This window comes from Crocodylus porosus, unplaced genomic scaffold, assembly GCF_001723895.1.
Source record: "Crocodylus porosus isolate Cpor-Errol unplaced genomic scaffold, CroPor_comp1, whole genome shotgun sequence".
Taxonomy (NCBI): domain Eukaryota; kingdom Metazoa; phylum Chordata; order Crocodylia; family Crocodylidae; genus Crocodylus; species Crocodylus porosus.
This window is the reverse complement of record NW_017728947.1, coordinates 49,685,089-49,700,776: the sequence shown is the minus strand read 5'-3', so window position 1 is coordinate 49,700,776 and position 15,688 is coordinate 49,685,089. Positions and strand designations below refer to the sequence as shown.

Sequence of the window (15,688 nt, the reverse complement as noted above, 5' to 3'; positions counted from 1 at the left end):
GTGTGTTCCTTATATGCAAATTCGCTCTTATGCGATGAGCATGTTTAGACCTATAATTTGTTATATGCGAGGTAAATTCGCTCTTATGCGATCAGCATAGACGCCTCCCCAGCCCAAGCAGGTAAGTCTGTGGGGGGAGGGGAAAGGGCCAGGAACAGCTGGCGTCAGCTACCTGCAGCCACTGAGCTGCACCATGCTCTGCCTGTCCCCTTGCACCTGGGCATACCCCAGCTCCTGGACTGCTCTGTGCCATGGTGCAGGCAGCTGGTGTCAGCTGCTTCCAGGGCCACTCCCTGAGTTCAGACAAGCAGAGCCCCGCACAGTGTGGGACAGAGCACTCATGCCAGACCTGGCTGCAGTGGCCCCAGGAGCATCCCAGGAGCAAAGGTGAGTGGAGACAGGCACAAATTTTTATCTCCTGCTTTGAAAGAAACAGAGCATGGTGTAGCCCAGTGGCCGCAGGCGGCTGGTGCTGGCCACTCCCAGGGCCGCTGCAGCCAGGGCTGGGGTGAGTGCCGCTCTATTCCCTCTGCTTTGCTGCCTTGTGCAGCTCTGGGAGCAGCACCCCTCCCCTTGCCCTTTCCCTAGTCCCATCTTCACTCCATCCCTCTCTCACCACCATGGGAATTTATCCCTATTTCTTACATTGTAAAGTGGGCTCGCTTTATGTGAATTTAATTTATGCGCCATTCTCTGGGAACGCATGTGCAGCTGAAAATCGAGGGAAACCTGTATTCATTTTGTTTGAGCAACACTTAATGCATATTAAGCCCCCAAACACAAATGAGGCCTTTGGACACTATTCTTAGAAAAATAGTTATATAGTAGGATGTGCAAAAATTTATTTTCAAGAAAGGAGAAAAGTACAATTTAAAACAGCTTACCTGCAGGACTGTGAAAACTGTACTGACATGAATTGCAAAGTAGAGTACACCAATGACTACACACACAATCAGGTCAGATTGCAACCGTTCACTCTGTTGAACAAAAAAACAGTTTGAGCATGCACATTTTGGTACCTCCTTCCGCAATCTCTGCCTACCTCTAAGTGATTTCAGTTGCTATTTTTACAGAAGCTCAGTGCTACCTAACTGCACCTACTGATGTCAATGAAAATTTTTATCTCCTGCTTTGAAAGAAACAGAGTTGAACTAAAACAGTGCCAACTACCAGTAAAGGACTGCCACAAAAACAGAAAAAGTATGCATGATTACCCTTATTCAGTGGACTTTGGCCAACAGCATTTATTCAAATAACTAAATTCAAAACATATTTATTTGATGTTGTGAAGATAAATTAATGAACAAAGTATACACTTTTTCATCCTAACCTGTGATGAACTATATAGACCTTACGTGACAGCACCTCAGACATGACCTCCCATTTGTGCCAAGGAGCCAGTTGAAAACAACTACAACCCAGGCAGAATGGGGCAGGAAATGGAGAACACTGCAGACACTTGGAAACTATAAGGTTGGAAGAAGATGCAGGAAGAGTAAATGCGGGGAAAGAAATGGAAACAGGTAAGGTCAGAAGCACTGAGATATCACAGAAGGAAGTCTTCTGTTGCTCTGGAACACAGAAAAGTACATGCCTTCACTCCCCTATTTCTGCTTTCCTGCAGTAAAAATGATGGCCTTGGAAGTAAAGAACCAATGATTACTGAGCCCCAAACTAGGGAGGGGCCTAAAGCTAGGCACACAGACACTTGAGGTTAAGTCTAAACCTAGTTATTCCAAGAGGAGTTAGATGCAAAGAAATGGGCAGGGGCAATAAAAGAGCTGTATACCGGGTCTGGCCACAAAGGAATGCTGCAGATGGTGAGTCTTGCAACGCAACTGACAGTTCTTCCCCAAGTTTAAAATCCTACTGCCCTGTGTGTATGTGCGCGCATGCACACATTGCAGAATTTTCAGGTCAGAAGGGCACACATTATGATAATCTAGTCCAGTGATTCTCAACTGTGTTAGATTCACGAAATTCCTCAGAAAACGCCAGCTCTTAACTTTCACTCTGTCCTTGACGACAGCAAAATAATACAGTAAATCTTCTGGGAGAAATAACTCAGAAAGACCACAACAGGTGCTATTTGAAATCTGTTGGTTTGTCCCATGAATCATATGTAGGTGTTTGTTTATTTAACAGTACTAATAGCATGTGGCGTACCATGGGACCCTTGGGAGGATCTCTCAGCATTCTGATTGAGAACCCCTTATCTAGTCAGGCTTGTGCATAACCCAGGCAAAATAATTTCACTTAGTAAATCCTGCCGTAAGGCTAGTAACTCCGAAAACAATACAAGAGAATTTAATTGAAAGCTTTGAAGCAAAAGAAAAAAAAAGAAACTACTATCATCTTAAACAAGTTCTTGAATTAGTTAATTATCCTCTTTATTAAAACAAAAAAAACCCTTCATTTCTATTCTGAATGTTTAGCATCAGCATTCAGGCACTGGATCTTATCAGGCCTCTGCCTTCCAGAATAGTGACCTGCTCTAGCAGAAGTTTTTCCCCCTTTAGGCAGCTAGTTTCAGAACCCTTACCCTTTTTATTAGATAACCTAAATTGACAAAGCAGCTGTTGTTGTACTGTTTTATGAAAAAGCACAATAACTGAACATTGCTGTTGGCTTAAGCATTTACAATACAATGGCAACCAATGTAATGAAGTCAAGGAAACAGGCTCCACTGTCACTAAAAGCAATTCAATCTTCATTTAAAAAAAAAAAAATTTAGTTGCAGTTGCTGGGCTGGGCTGGACTTAAAGTACCATTAGATTTAATAGGTATATATATGACACTATGAAAGCCAGTGTATTTAGTCAAATCCAAAATGACTTTGAATTTAAGATAACCCCCAATAATTAGATTCTACACATGGAATGTATGTATTTGCTATAATTTTCCATGTAAAGAATCTAATTTATTGGATCGGATTGGATCAGTGACTTGGACAAGGGGGTAAAAAGCACCCTGTTCAAATTTGCTGATGATACTAAGATGTTGGGGGATGTGGGCACACTAGAAGGGAGGAATAGGCTGCAATCGGACCTAGACAGGTTACAAGGGTGGGCAGATGAGAATAGGGTGGGATTCGACACCAACAAGTGCAAAGCGATGCACCTAGGGAAGAACAACTGGCACCATACCTACAGGTTGGGGAACTCCCGTCTTGTCAGTACAGAGGCAGAAAAGGATCTTGGAGTCATCATTGACTTCAAGATGAACATGGGCCAGCAGTGTGGGGATGCAGTCAGGAAGGCCAACCACACCTTGTCATGCATCCACAGATGCACCTCAAGCAGGTCCAAGGAGGTGATACTCCCCCTCTATGCAGCACTGGTCAGGCTGCAGCTGCAGTACTGCATCCAGTTCTGGGCACTGCACTTCAAGAGGGATGTGGACAACATGGAGAGGGTCCAAAGGAGGGCCACGCACATGATCAGGGGGCAGCAGGGCAGGCCCTATGAGGAGAGGCTACGGGACCTGAACCTGTTCAGTCTCCACAAGGGAAGGCTGGGGGGGGATCTAGTGGCCTGTTACAAACTAGTCAGAGGGGACCAGCAGGCATTGGGGGAGTCCTTGTTCCCCCCCAGCACTACCAGGAGTGACTAGGAATAAAGGTCACAAGCTGGCAGAGGGTAGATTCAGGCTAGATATCAGGAGGCACTACTTCACTGTCAGGGAGGCTAGGATCTGGAACCAACTTCCAAGAGAAGTGGCGCTGGCTCCTACCCTGGGGGTCTTTAAGAGGAGACTAGATGTACACCTTGCTGGGGTCGTTTGACCCCAGTACTCTTTCCTGTCATGGCAGGGGGTCGGACTAGATTATCCACTCAGGTCTCTTCCGACCTTAGAAACTATGAAACTATGGAAGGCCATCTTAAATTCATTCTCCCTCCCACACCACTAACCTCAGAGTTGTGGTTCCAGTGCCAACTCCAGCTTAGAGCACGGAGTGCATGTTGGCCCCAACCTCCACTGGCCAGGCAGAGGTGGCTGCGGTGGCAACAGCTCCAGGATGGGTTGGGGGCTGCTGATTCCTGACTGGGTGAGGACTGGAGCGGGTATGTGCTCCGTATACCAGGCTAGAGCTGGGATTCAGGGTAAGCAGCAGGGGCAGCACTGGGCATAGAAGGGGAAGAGGGGGGCAACGGCATGAAGCAGGGAGTGGGAGGGTGTGGGACACAGGGTGCCAGCTGTGGCTCTGGACTCCAAGCCTGGAAGCCAGAGATGGAACTTCAATTGCAGAAGCTGCCTGCCCTGCTTGTTGCCTTTTACATGAATCTAAGGTGAGGGGCTCTTCTCCCCAGGTTGAACAGGGGGGAAAGAAAAAAACTCTTCTTAGATTTGAGTGAAAATACCAGTCATACAAAACCATAAATTATCCTTCACTGATCTATTTGGACATTCTACCTTAAATTACCTTCTTTTTTTTTTTAAAAACTTACAACTTTGGAGGGCAAAAGAAAGGTCACACTCTTAATACTGCATATTTTCAGATAGGTGTATGGACAAAGAAACAGCATCATTTCAGTATGATCAGTTACCAAAGCAACACACAAAGTTTACAGATCTAGAACAATTAATCACAAATATAATTTCCTTCCATGTGTTATCCATATCTCCAATGAAAAGTTTTTAATTTCTTTTGAAATTCAGCCTATACATGCACTTCAAAGAATCAAGAGCTGCACTTTTAAGTGTTTTGGGCTACATTTTTACTTAATTAACATTTCAGTGTAAATTACTGTGCAAATGTACACAGAATTCTTCATGCTTGATGAGTTGCTAACTGCCAAAGTATATATGCAAATTAAATCTGCCTTCTAAAGAATAAATTTTCAACACAAATACCTAGTAGTGATAACTCAGGCCTTAAATGAATTATTTCACTTGAAATTCCTGCGAACAGAGCCCTAAAAGTCTTGAAGTTAAATAAAAGTTAGTGGGACTCTAATGCCATATGGCCTTAATCTCCCCCTCCCTTAAATGTCAGCCATGCCACACCACACCAATGAATATATATGAGCCTAACAAATGCAAATTAACTTAATGCCAGACCAAAAGATGCAATAGCAGCTGAGACTGATCAAATGCTCAGGCTGATTCATACGAAAAGCCAACTTACCACTGAATTTCTAAGTTTTTCAGGTAAAGGATCTTTCACTTCAGAGAGAGGATCCTCTGGGTTCTTGTCTTCAGAATTAGGAAAAATTTTTGATTGTACTAAAGAACTAAAAAAAAAATAAAGAGAGAATCCACTGAAAAAATATACATTTCATGGGAAAAGTTTATAAGTAGTAAAAAATAGGCCTATTACTAATTAACAGGATTCCTGTCCATCTGTTAATCTGCTTTTTCACTGCTTTGTAAAGTAGTTTAAATAAATCTCAATCACTATATAAAAGTAAATTTACATGAATGGGCATAACAGCCATCATTAAGAGATAAATTTATATTAAATTTTCTACTCTGGCATCAATATGGGTTAACAGTACGAAAAAGGTTTTAAAAACCAGGTCTCCCATATCCCAGGTGAGAATGCTAACCACTGAAACAAAGACAGACAGACAAACAGACTTAATTACCCAGCAGGTTTCATTCAGGTTAGGCATGTTCTCTGCATGCATACAGAACTGAGCCCCACTGCTGAGACAGGTTACTGGGTACCCAGTTCAAAAATCCTACTTGAAACTTCTAGGGCTTCAAGCTTGAGCTAATACTCTGATCATTTTATTAGCTACCAAGTGGTATCATCACTGAGACAGTTCTGCAAACACCCAGCAGCAGAAACATATGGTGCCGACAGGACAGCAGCAAAGTGGTAATTCTGTCAATGTGAGAGGCAAGGATTTTGAGGGTAGTATTTTTTATTGGACCAAATGTATAGTTGGGATTGATTTAGACAAGCTTTTGAGTGCAAGGGATACTTCTTCAGGTCTGACAGGAACAATGTTATTAGTGCTTAAATGGTGGACTTGGACACCTAAGTGACTGACCTAAGGCCAAAAAGGAAGCTTATAGATGAGTAAAGAACCAAGCCTGTGGGTTTGGAGATCCCATCAACATCTCTATCCACTGAGCAAGCTTTCCCCCTCCTCCCCACAGTGCAAATGCAACATTATTTTGAATATTATAGTTGTTTTTTTATTAATGATCACGAAGGACCTCTTGTAAGAGTTAGCCACTTACAAAAGTACAGAAGGGTCACTACTTTGTCTGCTGAGATGATACGATATTGCCACTAACAAACCACAGAATATTGAGAAGAGAACAGGTATATGTTGGCCATCCCAAGAATCCTGGGGAGAGAAGAATAAAAAGTTTAACAGAGACAAGAACACATACAATCAATATCACATAAGAAAAATGTATAGACATAAGAAAGGGGAAAAAAAGAACTTTATAGTTCAGTGAAAGTCATAAGTATTTAAAAACAATTAACATATTTGCCCATTGTTTAATATATAAATTAAAGCTGTTCATCCGTTTGAAAAACATTTGAAAACTTGATTTCACTCTTGTTCAATTTAATGGAAGAATCTTCTACTAGCTCTGTAAGTGCAGGATGAAACCCTACACACATTACATGGCATGTCAGAATGACTAAGCAGATACAAGTTAATTGTTTAACCATATCAATTATCTCTGATTAACACGTACTTCATATTTTAAACATGCCTATACCCTTTGTATCCAAATGATGAATACTATATAAGACCACTACAATAAACTGATGTTCCTATTCACATTGTAACATTTCCTAAGTTCAAAACTAATTAGCATGAAATACGCATTTGTTTAGAAGGTAGGAATATGACTGGTTAATATTTAAGTTATAAGTGCCATACAGTAGGATGTTATTTAACTATGTTTAAATGTTCAGCTATTTTCTCTATATCATATAGTATTTACTGCATACTCCATGGCAGTAATCCCCTATAAAAATGATTCAAAATGTAGTTCTATGCTGAAAACTGCCTAATTCTTTCCTAATATTTCCTGACTAAAAATATTTTTTATTCCATAAGCTGTGTTAAACTGGAGACATAAGACTGAGAGAACAAAATTATTTGCTAAATATTGTATTTCAACAGATTTGTTTATCAAGATCTATTCAGTTACATCTGTCCAAAACGACTGGAAGCTAACAGGGCTCTATAGGTGGCACTACAGGTATAATTTGGCTAGCAATCTTTTATTACCTGTGACATTCAGAGAGATGGAAAGAAGATCGTTTAATTCAGAGCTAAGGTTGAGTCTGTGGGACTAGCCACTACAAAAAAAAATTACTAGCAAATTGATCTTATGAGCTCTAAGACTCATTGGCACATACCACACAACATGGGACTTATAATGCCACTTTGAACACAGTCACCTTTCAAAACTGAACTGCATTTTAAGCAAGGTAACGTTTTTGCTTACTCCCTTAAGTGGACTGGCTGCCTCAACTTTTTTCATGTATATATGCCACCATGCTTTGGTAGCACAAACTATTCCCAGCATTCTTTCAGACAAACAAACATTAACCGGCAGTATCTCATGTCTAGTTTGCTGCTCTGAAAGCAAATTTTCATAATTTAGCCTTTTGAATGGCTAAGGAAAATATCAACACACAACGTGCAAATCAAGTGCTATGTGCCTCCTATGAGTACCAACAGTGCACAAAGTAACTGAAGAGAAGTAGGGAAAGCTTCATAAAGAACAAGTGCATATTACAGTTGTATGCATTCCTGAAATAAAACAAACCACTTCAGAAAGAGAGGGTGCAATTCTCTGTTGTCTTGCATGTTTTATAGTTATTTACTCCTCAACAAAGCAAGGAAAACTTTACCAATTCAGAGCAGTAATTCTATGTCTGTTTTGCACAAATGCAAGTATGTACCCAAGTGAAAGACAGCAGAAAAGTAAACCAAAACACACCTGTATATTGTATACGAATACTGCTTACCTTCAAAGCGCCATAACACAATCCATATAATAATGCTACTGCTACAATACTACAGATAAAACTGTAAAGTGCTGCAAGCAGGCTTGTGGTAGCTGGATGTCAAGAGAAAGAGAGAAAGATTAAATAGACAAAATGAAAGACCGTAAATGACTTTATAAAGTTGTCGTTAAAAAAGCGTGATAGTTTGTGATACCCTTGAAGAGATGTTAGAACAATCTTACTAATAAAATCGTTTTGAAAATATTTTTCCTAAGTGAGCCTAACTTACTTGGCTGTGTTTACCTTTATTTATTCAATACTATTACCATGGGAATAGTTAATTCCTGTTGCTGGAAAGGCAAAAGAAAAAAACGCACATTTTGTCAGTCCTGAATGAACACTAACCTTAGTTTTCACCGATGTGGCAAAGGATCTTGTACTTCTCATTAAAACAATTTAGAATCAAAAGACCAGACATTAAAAGTCTGTCTTGTAACCAGATTTTTAAAACTATATTCTTAATTTGATCTGAAATACTGTGGCTATAGCCTGATCTACTGAATAGTTTTATCACTGACAAAAAATTTTTACTCACCATTGCCACCGAAGACATGTATATCCAGCTGTTCACAGAGATACATTACAAAAGTATTCACCTGAGGCAGGAGACCAATGAAGAATACTATAGGGAAACACAGCGTAAACACTGTAGGAAAAAGGAAAGGCCAGAAGAGTGAGTATGAAATATCTTTAATACTTTTCAGTTTCTTTATACTTTTGTTGTATTGAGAAGTGTACTACCCTACATTCCTATGGCTGTTCTACTTTATTTTCCCTCTAAAAATATATTTATGATTTTTTTTATTTTTACTGAAAACTGTGTAGGCTATTTAACATGAGTTGACTTTTGTATCATAAGCTTTCTGATTTTACATAATAAGAATCACCCACAAAAGTCCTCAGGTATCAGATGCATAAGTTAAGGCTCCCATGTTGCCAATTCATTCTTCTTATAACATGACAGGGGGAGTATGTCTCTCTACTGACAGAAGTGGGCCAGCATTTCACTCTGGTAGTGGCATGTCGGAGCAGCCTCCCTGCTACAGGCACCCAATACATCTTATATCCTCCATTATAAGGATTAAAATTTCATACTCTGTCTTCAAATTCAGGGATTTTGACCCATTCAAAGGATCCAAGGTCCCTCAATCTAAACATCTTAGCCTGAAAAGTTATTAAAAATTCCCAGCAGTGCAATAAATGCAGATGACTTGCTAGGCCAAATTGCAGCAAAAAGATCTGACCACATTCCCTAAAATACTAATCCTGTAGATAGCCACTGTCACTAAGGCTAGTACACTCCACTTGAGGTTCAGGACTACACCACTGCTCAAAGAAGTCAATCCCTTCTTTCATCTTTGCATTCTGTGGCTTGTCTATCTGGTGCACATGATTCCTAGCAGTCTGCTGGTACACTACTCTGTACAAGGAGAAATTTATTAGGTCCACAAAACAGTTTTTTTTTAAAGTAGGCTGAGCTTTCAGCAACTGCACTCCAGTTGCCCATACAGCAGCTGATTAGGCATGTGCTCACTGTCCATGCATGACACTGAAGCCCAGAAGGGCTACCTCATCATTAGGGATCTCCAGAAATCACGATTTTGCAAAAATTGTAAAATTGGGCTATGCCCACGAAACTTGCAAAAAGAAAAAACACCTTACTGCAAATAAAATGCTGACTCCCCAATGAAGACAGCAGTTCCCATGATGCTGTGGCCTGGCTGCACAGCCCACTGGAGAAGTGGGGGAAAGGGAGAATGGGGGCTGCTGGCATGAAAGGGAGCCCAAGACAGCTCCTGCCTTTGCCCCTCATTGGCTAAGGGCTGCCTGTCATGCAACCCCACCTCTCTTCATCAACAAGCAGACAGGTGGGGCCATATGACAGGCAGCTGTTGCAACCCAGTGGTAAGGGGTGGGGCTATGGGGCCCCTTGGCTAGAGGGGTGAGGCACTCTGATCTCCCCACAAAATCCACCAGCTGGTTCCTTGAATTAGGCAGACCCCTACCCACTATTATCGAGGTTGTAACAAGTGGCTCTTTACAGCACCACAGCACTACTTTTGTCCAACAATTTGACCCTCACAGAAATAAAAGAAATGTTGATAGACTTTCTTCAGCTGTTTGAAGCAAGATGTCCAAGAAAATCAATACCTAAGGTCAGATGTCCAACTTGCCCACTCATTGAGCAAAACAATTAGAATCTCAGCTTTATAAATCTTGACCCTAACTCCTTATTGCCTCCAGACCTGCCTGGCCAATTTGCCAAAAGCTGCATTTGCATTCAAAATGTTGGAAACAACTCCCACATTGATATTAATAAACCCATATGTCAGCATATTGCCCAAAGAAGCAGAACTCATGAGTCACAAAGTGACTGTTCAGTATACACTGAAAATGGTATGCAACTCTTTCTGTGGGCTGGCAGACATATCATTTGGCAGTCTTTGTTAAACTAACCACAAATCTAAGAAGGTCTGCAACCTCCACAAAGGGGCAAACCCACACCTGCAAGTCCTATCTGAATGCACCACTGCAGTGTCATTCACACAGCAACTTGTAAAGCAGTTATGCAGTGACTTTCAATCATGTTCACAACCTGGCACAGCTGAACAATGTTCCAAAGTGAGGAATCTTGATACTGTACCAACTGGATTGTCACCAACTGCCTTCTCCCAAAGTACTATATGGAACAACATGAATAAAATACTAATTCAAAAATGCACTCTGTTTGCATTTCCTTAGAGGGAGAAAGAACCCAGGTAGGTCAGTGCCAAGGCCCAATCCTGGTACATGGGGTTCAATCCAACCTGAGGACTGGACCTGTACCACAGCTGAGCCACAAAGCCCAGAGCTTGCACACCACTGGTTTAGATCCAAGACAGAGAGGTACTAAAGGCTTCATCAACCAAGAAAAGGCAGCACCATTTGATAAATCACATAGAACTTCAAAGATATTTGTAATAATTGCTTAGGAAGTACATATGCATTTAAAAGCATCACACTAGTACCAGGATTTACATTATTTATTCAATTCAAAAGCAAGCTGCCCGCCCCCCTACTGCCTTCCAGGTTCCTGACAAATTTAAGATGATCCTCCAATAATTAGATTCTATACACAGAAAATTATAACAAGGTTATACATTTTTCATATACAGAAAATAATTATGGAGGGCTGCCTTAAATTTAAGGTCATCTTGGATTCGGGTAAATGTGGTATTTGTGCACAACAAATACACACTGCATGGCTTAGTACGAGACTACGTGGGGAGGGCAGAAGAAATTAAAAAGCCGATTTAAGACACTACTACTGAAGTGCTTTAAAAGTTAGGTAAAAGATGGAGAGCAACTAACAATTGTATCAATTCTTTTAAAAGCGTGTTAATTTATGAAGTCACTATTTATGCAAGATTTTGTGCAGAAAAGTACCCTTTAAAAGTATACTTGCAGAAGTAGATCATCTAAGAGAGGTAAAATGCTTTTTATTTAGATCCTTTGCTTGCACACCACTAACAGAAAATAGCACACCAACTTACATTATGAATAGACAGCATTGCCGTGACCAGACTTGATAGGAAAAGAAGATTTCATCCTAGATTCCCTGGTGTGAGAAGCAAGAAGGGGCTTTGCCCCACTGGTTACCTGTTGAGCAACAGGAATCAAGCACAGGGAGCAGCTCTGCCCCTAGCCTACTTCTCCTTGGCCCCCTACCCAATGTCCTACTGATCAGCTGAGCAGAAGGGGCAGCCATTTAACAAGCTTGAATATGTGCATACTTCTGGTTTCTACTGGGAGAACAGCAATTCTCCTGGAAGAAACTAAATGTCTGCACACATCCCTAGCTGGAATAGGGGAATTGGGAAATTCTACCTTGAAGCATGTACGGGATAAACTCCTAAGAGCAGAAGTGAAAGCACCAGAGACTAGGAAGACAGAAGTGCACCCAAGCTTATTTACTATACCACCATTTTGCTTTGTAGAACCAATCAGCTTATGAAAGCAAAATTTTTACTTTCCAAGTCTTTCTTATGAACAGCAACAAGCCTAGGAGTGCTTTCTGCAACAGAAACAAAATACACTGGGGCCAAACTATGATCTTGCAACAATCCAGGACAGAAAAAAGCATTAAAAACTGACAGAATAAAAGCCTAAAATGTCTCCACTCTGGGGGAACAAACAGCTATAACCAGATGAACACGACCCAAATTACTGGAAGTCAAAATATGACAAAAGTCACTCACCTATAATTAAGTCCCTGGCTGACAACAGCAGCAATGGGTTGGTGAAAGCCATTCCATACAACCTGAACCTTGTTGTAGAAGTGCTTCTGCTGCCATAGTCCAACAGCCAAATAAGACCGCAACACAAACAGAAGTAAACAGGCCTACTATAGGCTATGATACGGTTGTGACCCTGAAACCAAGAGAACAGCTTGTTTTACTATTAATCAAAAATTGGCTTTTTACTTTTCTAACAATAAAAATGATTTTGACTACAATTTTTTAACTTCTGTTGCTCCTTTTCTTTAAATCATCTCCCACAACTTGCCAACATCTCTTACTGTATACTCAAAGATATTAAACTCCCAACGGATTGTTTTATACTGCTTAGAAGTCATATAAACATATGGCTCCAATATATAAAGCATAAAAAGCCCCTCTAGATCAGGGACAGATTTATTTTACCCTTCCACAACATCTTTTAACTATGTTCCTTATTTTACTATTAACCACACCAAACCCTCTAAAAAAAAGCCCCCAAAACAAACAAAAATACACAAATCCACCTATGCTCTAAAGTTTTTTTCGAAGCAGTACAAAATAATTATTGATTTTGATTAGGTGCGTGACAAATTAAAGTGTATTTTGCATTTATTGATCAGATATCACTCCTGCTAAAAACAGTATATTGACACACTTCAAAAGAAACTCTCAGCAATCACCAGTTCCAGTATGTTAAGCAACTTCCTTTAGTGGATTCCTATCTGGGTTAGGTAACTAAAAACAGCCACACAGAGCAATAAAATTACTCTGTGTAAGAAAATAACTATACTGGTAAAAACACACCCTTGCCAATATATCTGCTCTACTAGCAGGATGTTTAGTGTTCATACAATGTCAGAGTTCACATAGCTCTTATCCTTGATTGGGGTAAGTATGCAGAGCACAGCTCCTTTAACACAGAAATTCTCATCCTATACACACTGACAAAGGATGCCTCATCCATGACATACAAAGCATCGGTCCTCAGTAGTAGAAGTATAGGCCAAAATGGCACATTCACCAACTTACATGTCGAGGGGAAGAAGAATCAGGCTGAACACTCTGAAAGTAAAATGGAAAGAAGAATATTGTTATTTACAAAGTGCATAAAACTGCAATTTTAAATTCAAAAAAAGAAATCAAATTTATTATTTAAAAATAGACCTTTTAAATGTCAGTGGGATAAGGAAAGGCCTCAGTTAACCATAATTTATTACAATAGTTTATATTAAAAAGCTGTTAAGCAGTGAGTGTTTGCTGCCACAGTTTTCAGGAAATTCAGACCACTAGCCAGATGTAAGTAACTGATTAAGGACCAGGAATCAGAGTTTACTGAAACAGACAAAAAGCTTTTGATAACAGCACACTCTTTTGCAGGTACAGACAGCGTCTTCATTTCAACAAGTTCAGTTCAGTGATTAATTCAATTAATTCAGAGATGTTTTTAAACATGAATGACTAGTAGACAAAATAATAGCTTTTACTGTCCATAACTATAATTATGGAATTCAAATGAAGATGGAAATTAAGATACCTTAAGGAGCGAGTATTGACAGCTGGCTATCACCAGGCAGAACTGGAAGACCCAGATATCCTTGAAGAAGCCCTCTATAAGGAGTATAGAGCCCAGGAAGGCAACCAAAATAGCTAGGACAACGGCCAACACATTTTCAAGAATCTCCCGATTCCTGTGGAAGAAGAGGTATAGTGTAAAACATCTAGATATCTTCAGAAGAGGTCAGGTGGATATCCTAAATCTAGTGCTTAAGGCTAGCAAGTAAAAAGTAATACTGTGTATGAAAGTGAAGTGTCAAAGTAGGCTTAAATGTACATTTGGTAAACCATAGCAAAATATCAGCCAAGTTGAGACACAAATTGCTATGATTTAAGTGAAAGATGACGGCAATTCAGCATGTTATGAAACTGGATCTTTCAGATGCTTTTTTCCAAGGTAATCACAGGTTCTGATGTGGAATGCGGGAGGAACTGACCAACTCTCTGTTACAATGTGCAAATGTAACAAATCACTTTGAGGTCATTTCTGTTCTTCCCTCTCCCACTGCTGTCATCTAAAGCAAAAGTTTCTCTCTCTCTCTTTCTCTCTTTTTAAAGCACCTCATCAACTATATGCATGTGACCCCTCACATTTTAGAGCATTTTCAAGGCACCTGCAGTGCTTCAAATGTTAGTCTGTCCAGACTAAAATGCTGGCCTGTAATATGTATGGATCTTTCAGAATTCTAAAAAAGTTATGATGATCATATTAGGGAAAGAGAAACTACACACACACACACAACATCCTAGCTGCACTGACATAAGTCATATATTTAACAGGATTTTGTAGTGAAGAAGTTGAAAATACACTTACAGATTTGAATTAAGCCTCCCAAACTGGATTAAATAAAACACAACAGCAATAAGTGTTTACATTCTTAAAACTGTCCAGACAACCTTACTGAAGAAAATTTACTGTTGAAGTAAAAATACACTAAACACACTCAGAGGCTATTATGAGGGTTTCATACCCTCTTTATTACAACATATAACATGCAACAAGAAGCAGATATGCCATGTGACAATTTCAAGCCAGAGAAAAAACCCCTTGAGGTTGAAATAAGATAAATCTTGTTTTTTACCTGCTGAAAACATACAAGTGGTTTTCAGTTAGCAACCACCTTCTGGACTATTTTTTAAAGTTAATATAATATTTGGGACACTGCTGCATTTTGGGCCTTACAGCAAGATACACAACAGCAGTTCCCTTGTTTTTAATTCTCAAAGAACTCATCAGCTTGATTTGATACAATCAGAGTAATTAACTTAAGGAGTTTTCCAAGCTAGTGCTAGTGGTGGGTGGGTTAGCTCTCATGTCAGAACAGTAAACTGTTTTGTTCTATTTGCAGCAAGCCATAAAAGTTTTCAGGGTTGCTCACGGGGTCCTCCAGTTATATTATATGGTATAATCATTCATAGTTCAGTTGCAACTCTAAATTTCTGAATCCTTAAGCTGCAGTCTGGTAATGGAGGAAGATCTCACCTATCAAACAAAGCCAAGAGGGTTAGCCGATCAAAATTGATGCTGATCCACAGCTTGGGCAGGATCCAGAAGCGATAGTATTGTTTAACTTTCTGGTTTGCTTCCTCTTGAGGTTGCATGTGGTCCTGTAGGTCAGGGCTTAAGTCAATGTCTTGCTGCTCCAGTAGATCTGTATCTATGGTTAACAGCCTGTTCAACCTGATCTGAGGAAGAGAAAGCTAAAAGAAAGTCAGTATTACAAGTACCATCATGTTTTAATTATATATTCTACTAAAACTCATTGCAAGATTAAGCAGTTTGGGTTTTGAAGGGTTATTTCCTTCTTATTGCTACCTTGGCAGACAAGGTTCTTTGGGTGAGTCTAATAACTTCTATTAGACCAACTTAAATAGTGTGTGTGTG

The 15,688-nt window shown here is 40.0% G+C and overlaps 1 protein-coding gene across 6 annotated transcripts in view; it reads right to left on the bottom strand.

Moving 5' to 3' along the window:
* PCNX1 (pecanex homolog 1 (Drosophila)) overlaps nt 1–15,688 on the bottom strand; it is a 130,438-nt gene that overhangs the window by 41,870 nt on the left and 72,880 nt on the right. For 4 of the 6 annotated variants that reach the window (XM_019551439.1, XM_019551442.1, XM_019551440.1 and 1 more), the window contains 9 exons: nt 15,287–15,504; nt 13,784–13,937; nt 13,279–13,311; nt 12,229–12,400; nt 8,526–8,636; nt 7,952–8,043; nt 6,193–6,302; nt 5,129–5,234; nt 885–977 (listed from right to left, as the gene is read on the bottom strand). In XM_019551439.1, coding sequence (XP_019406984.1) covers nt 885–977; nt 5,129–5,234; nt 6,193–6,302; nt 7,952–8,043; nt 8,526–8,636; nt 12,229–12,400; nt 13,279–13,311; nt 13,784–13,937; nt 15,287–15,504 — 1,089 coding nt within the window. The remainder of the gene's footprint in view (nt 1–884; nt 978–5,128; nt 5,235–6,192; nt 6,303–7,951; nt 8,044–8,525; nt 8,637–12,228; nt 12,401–13,278; nt 13,312–13,783; nt 13,938–15,286; nt 15,505–15,688) is intronic. The other 2 variants (XM_019551441.1, XM_019551444.1) reach the window with 1 other exon arrangement.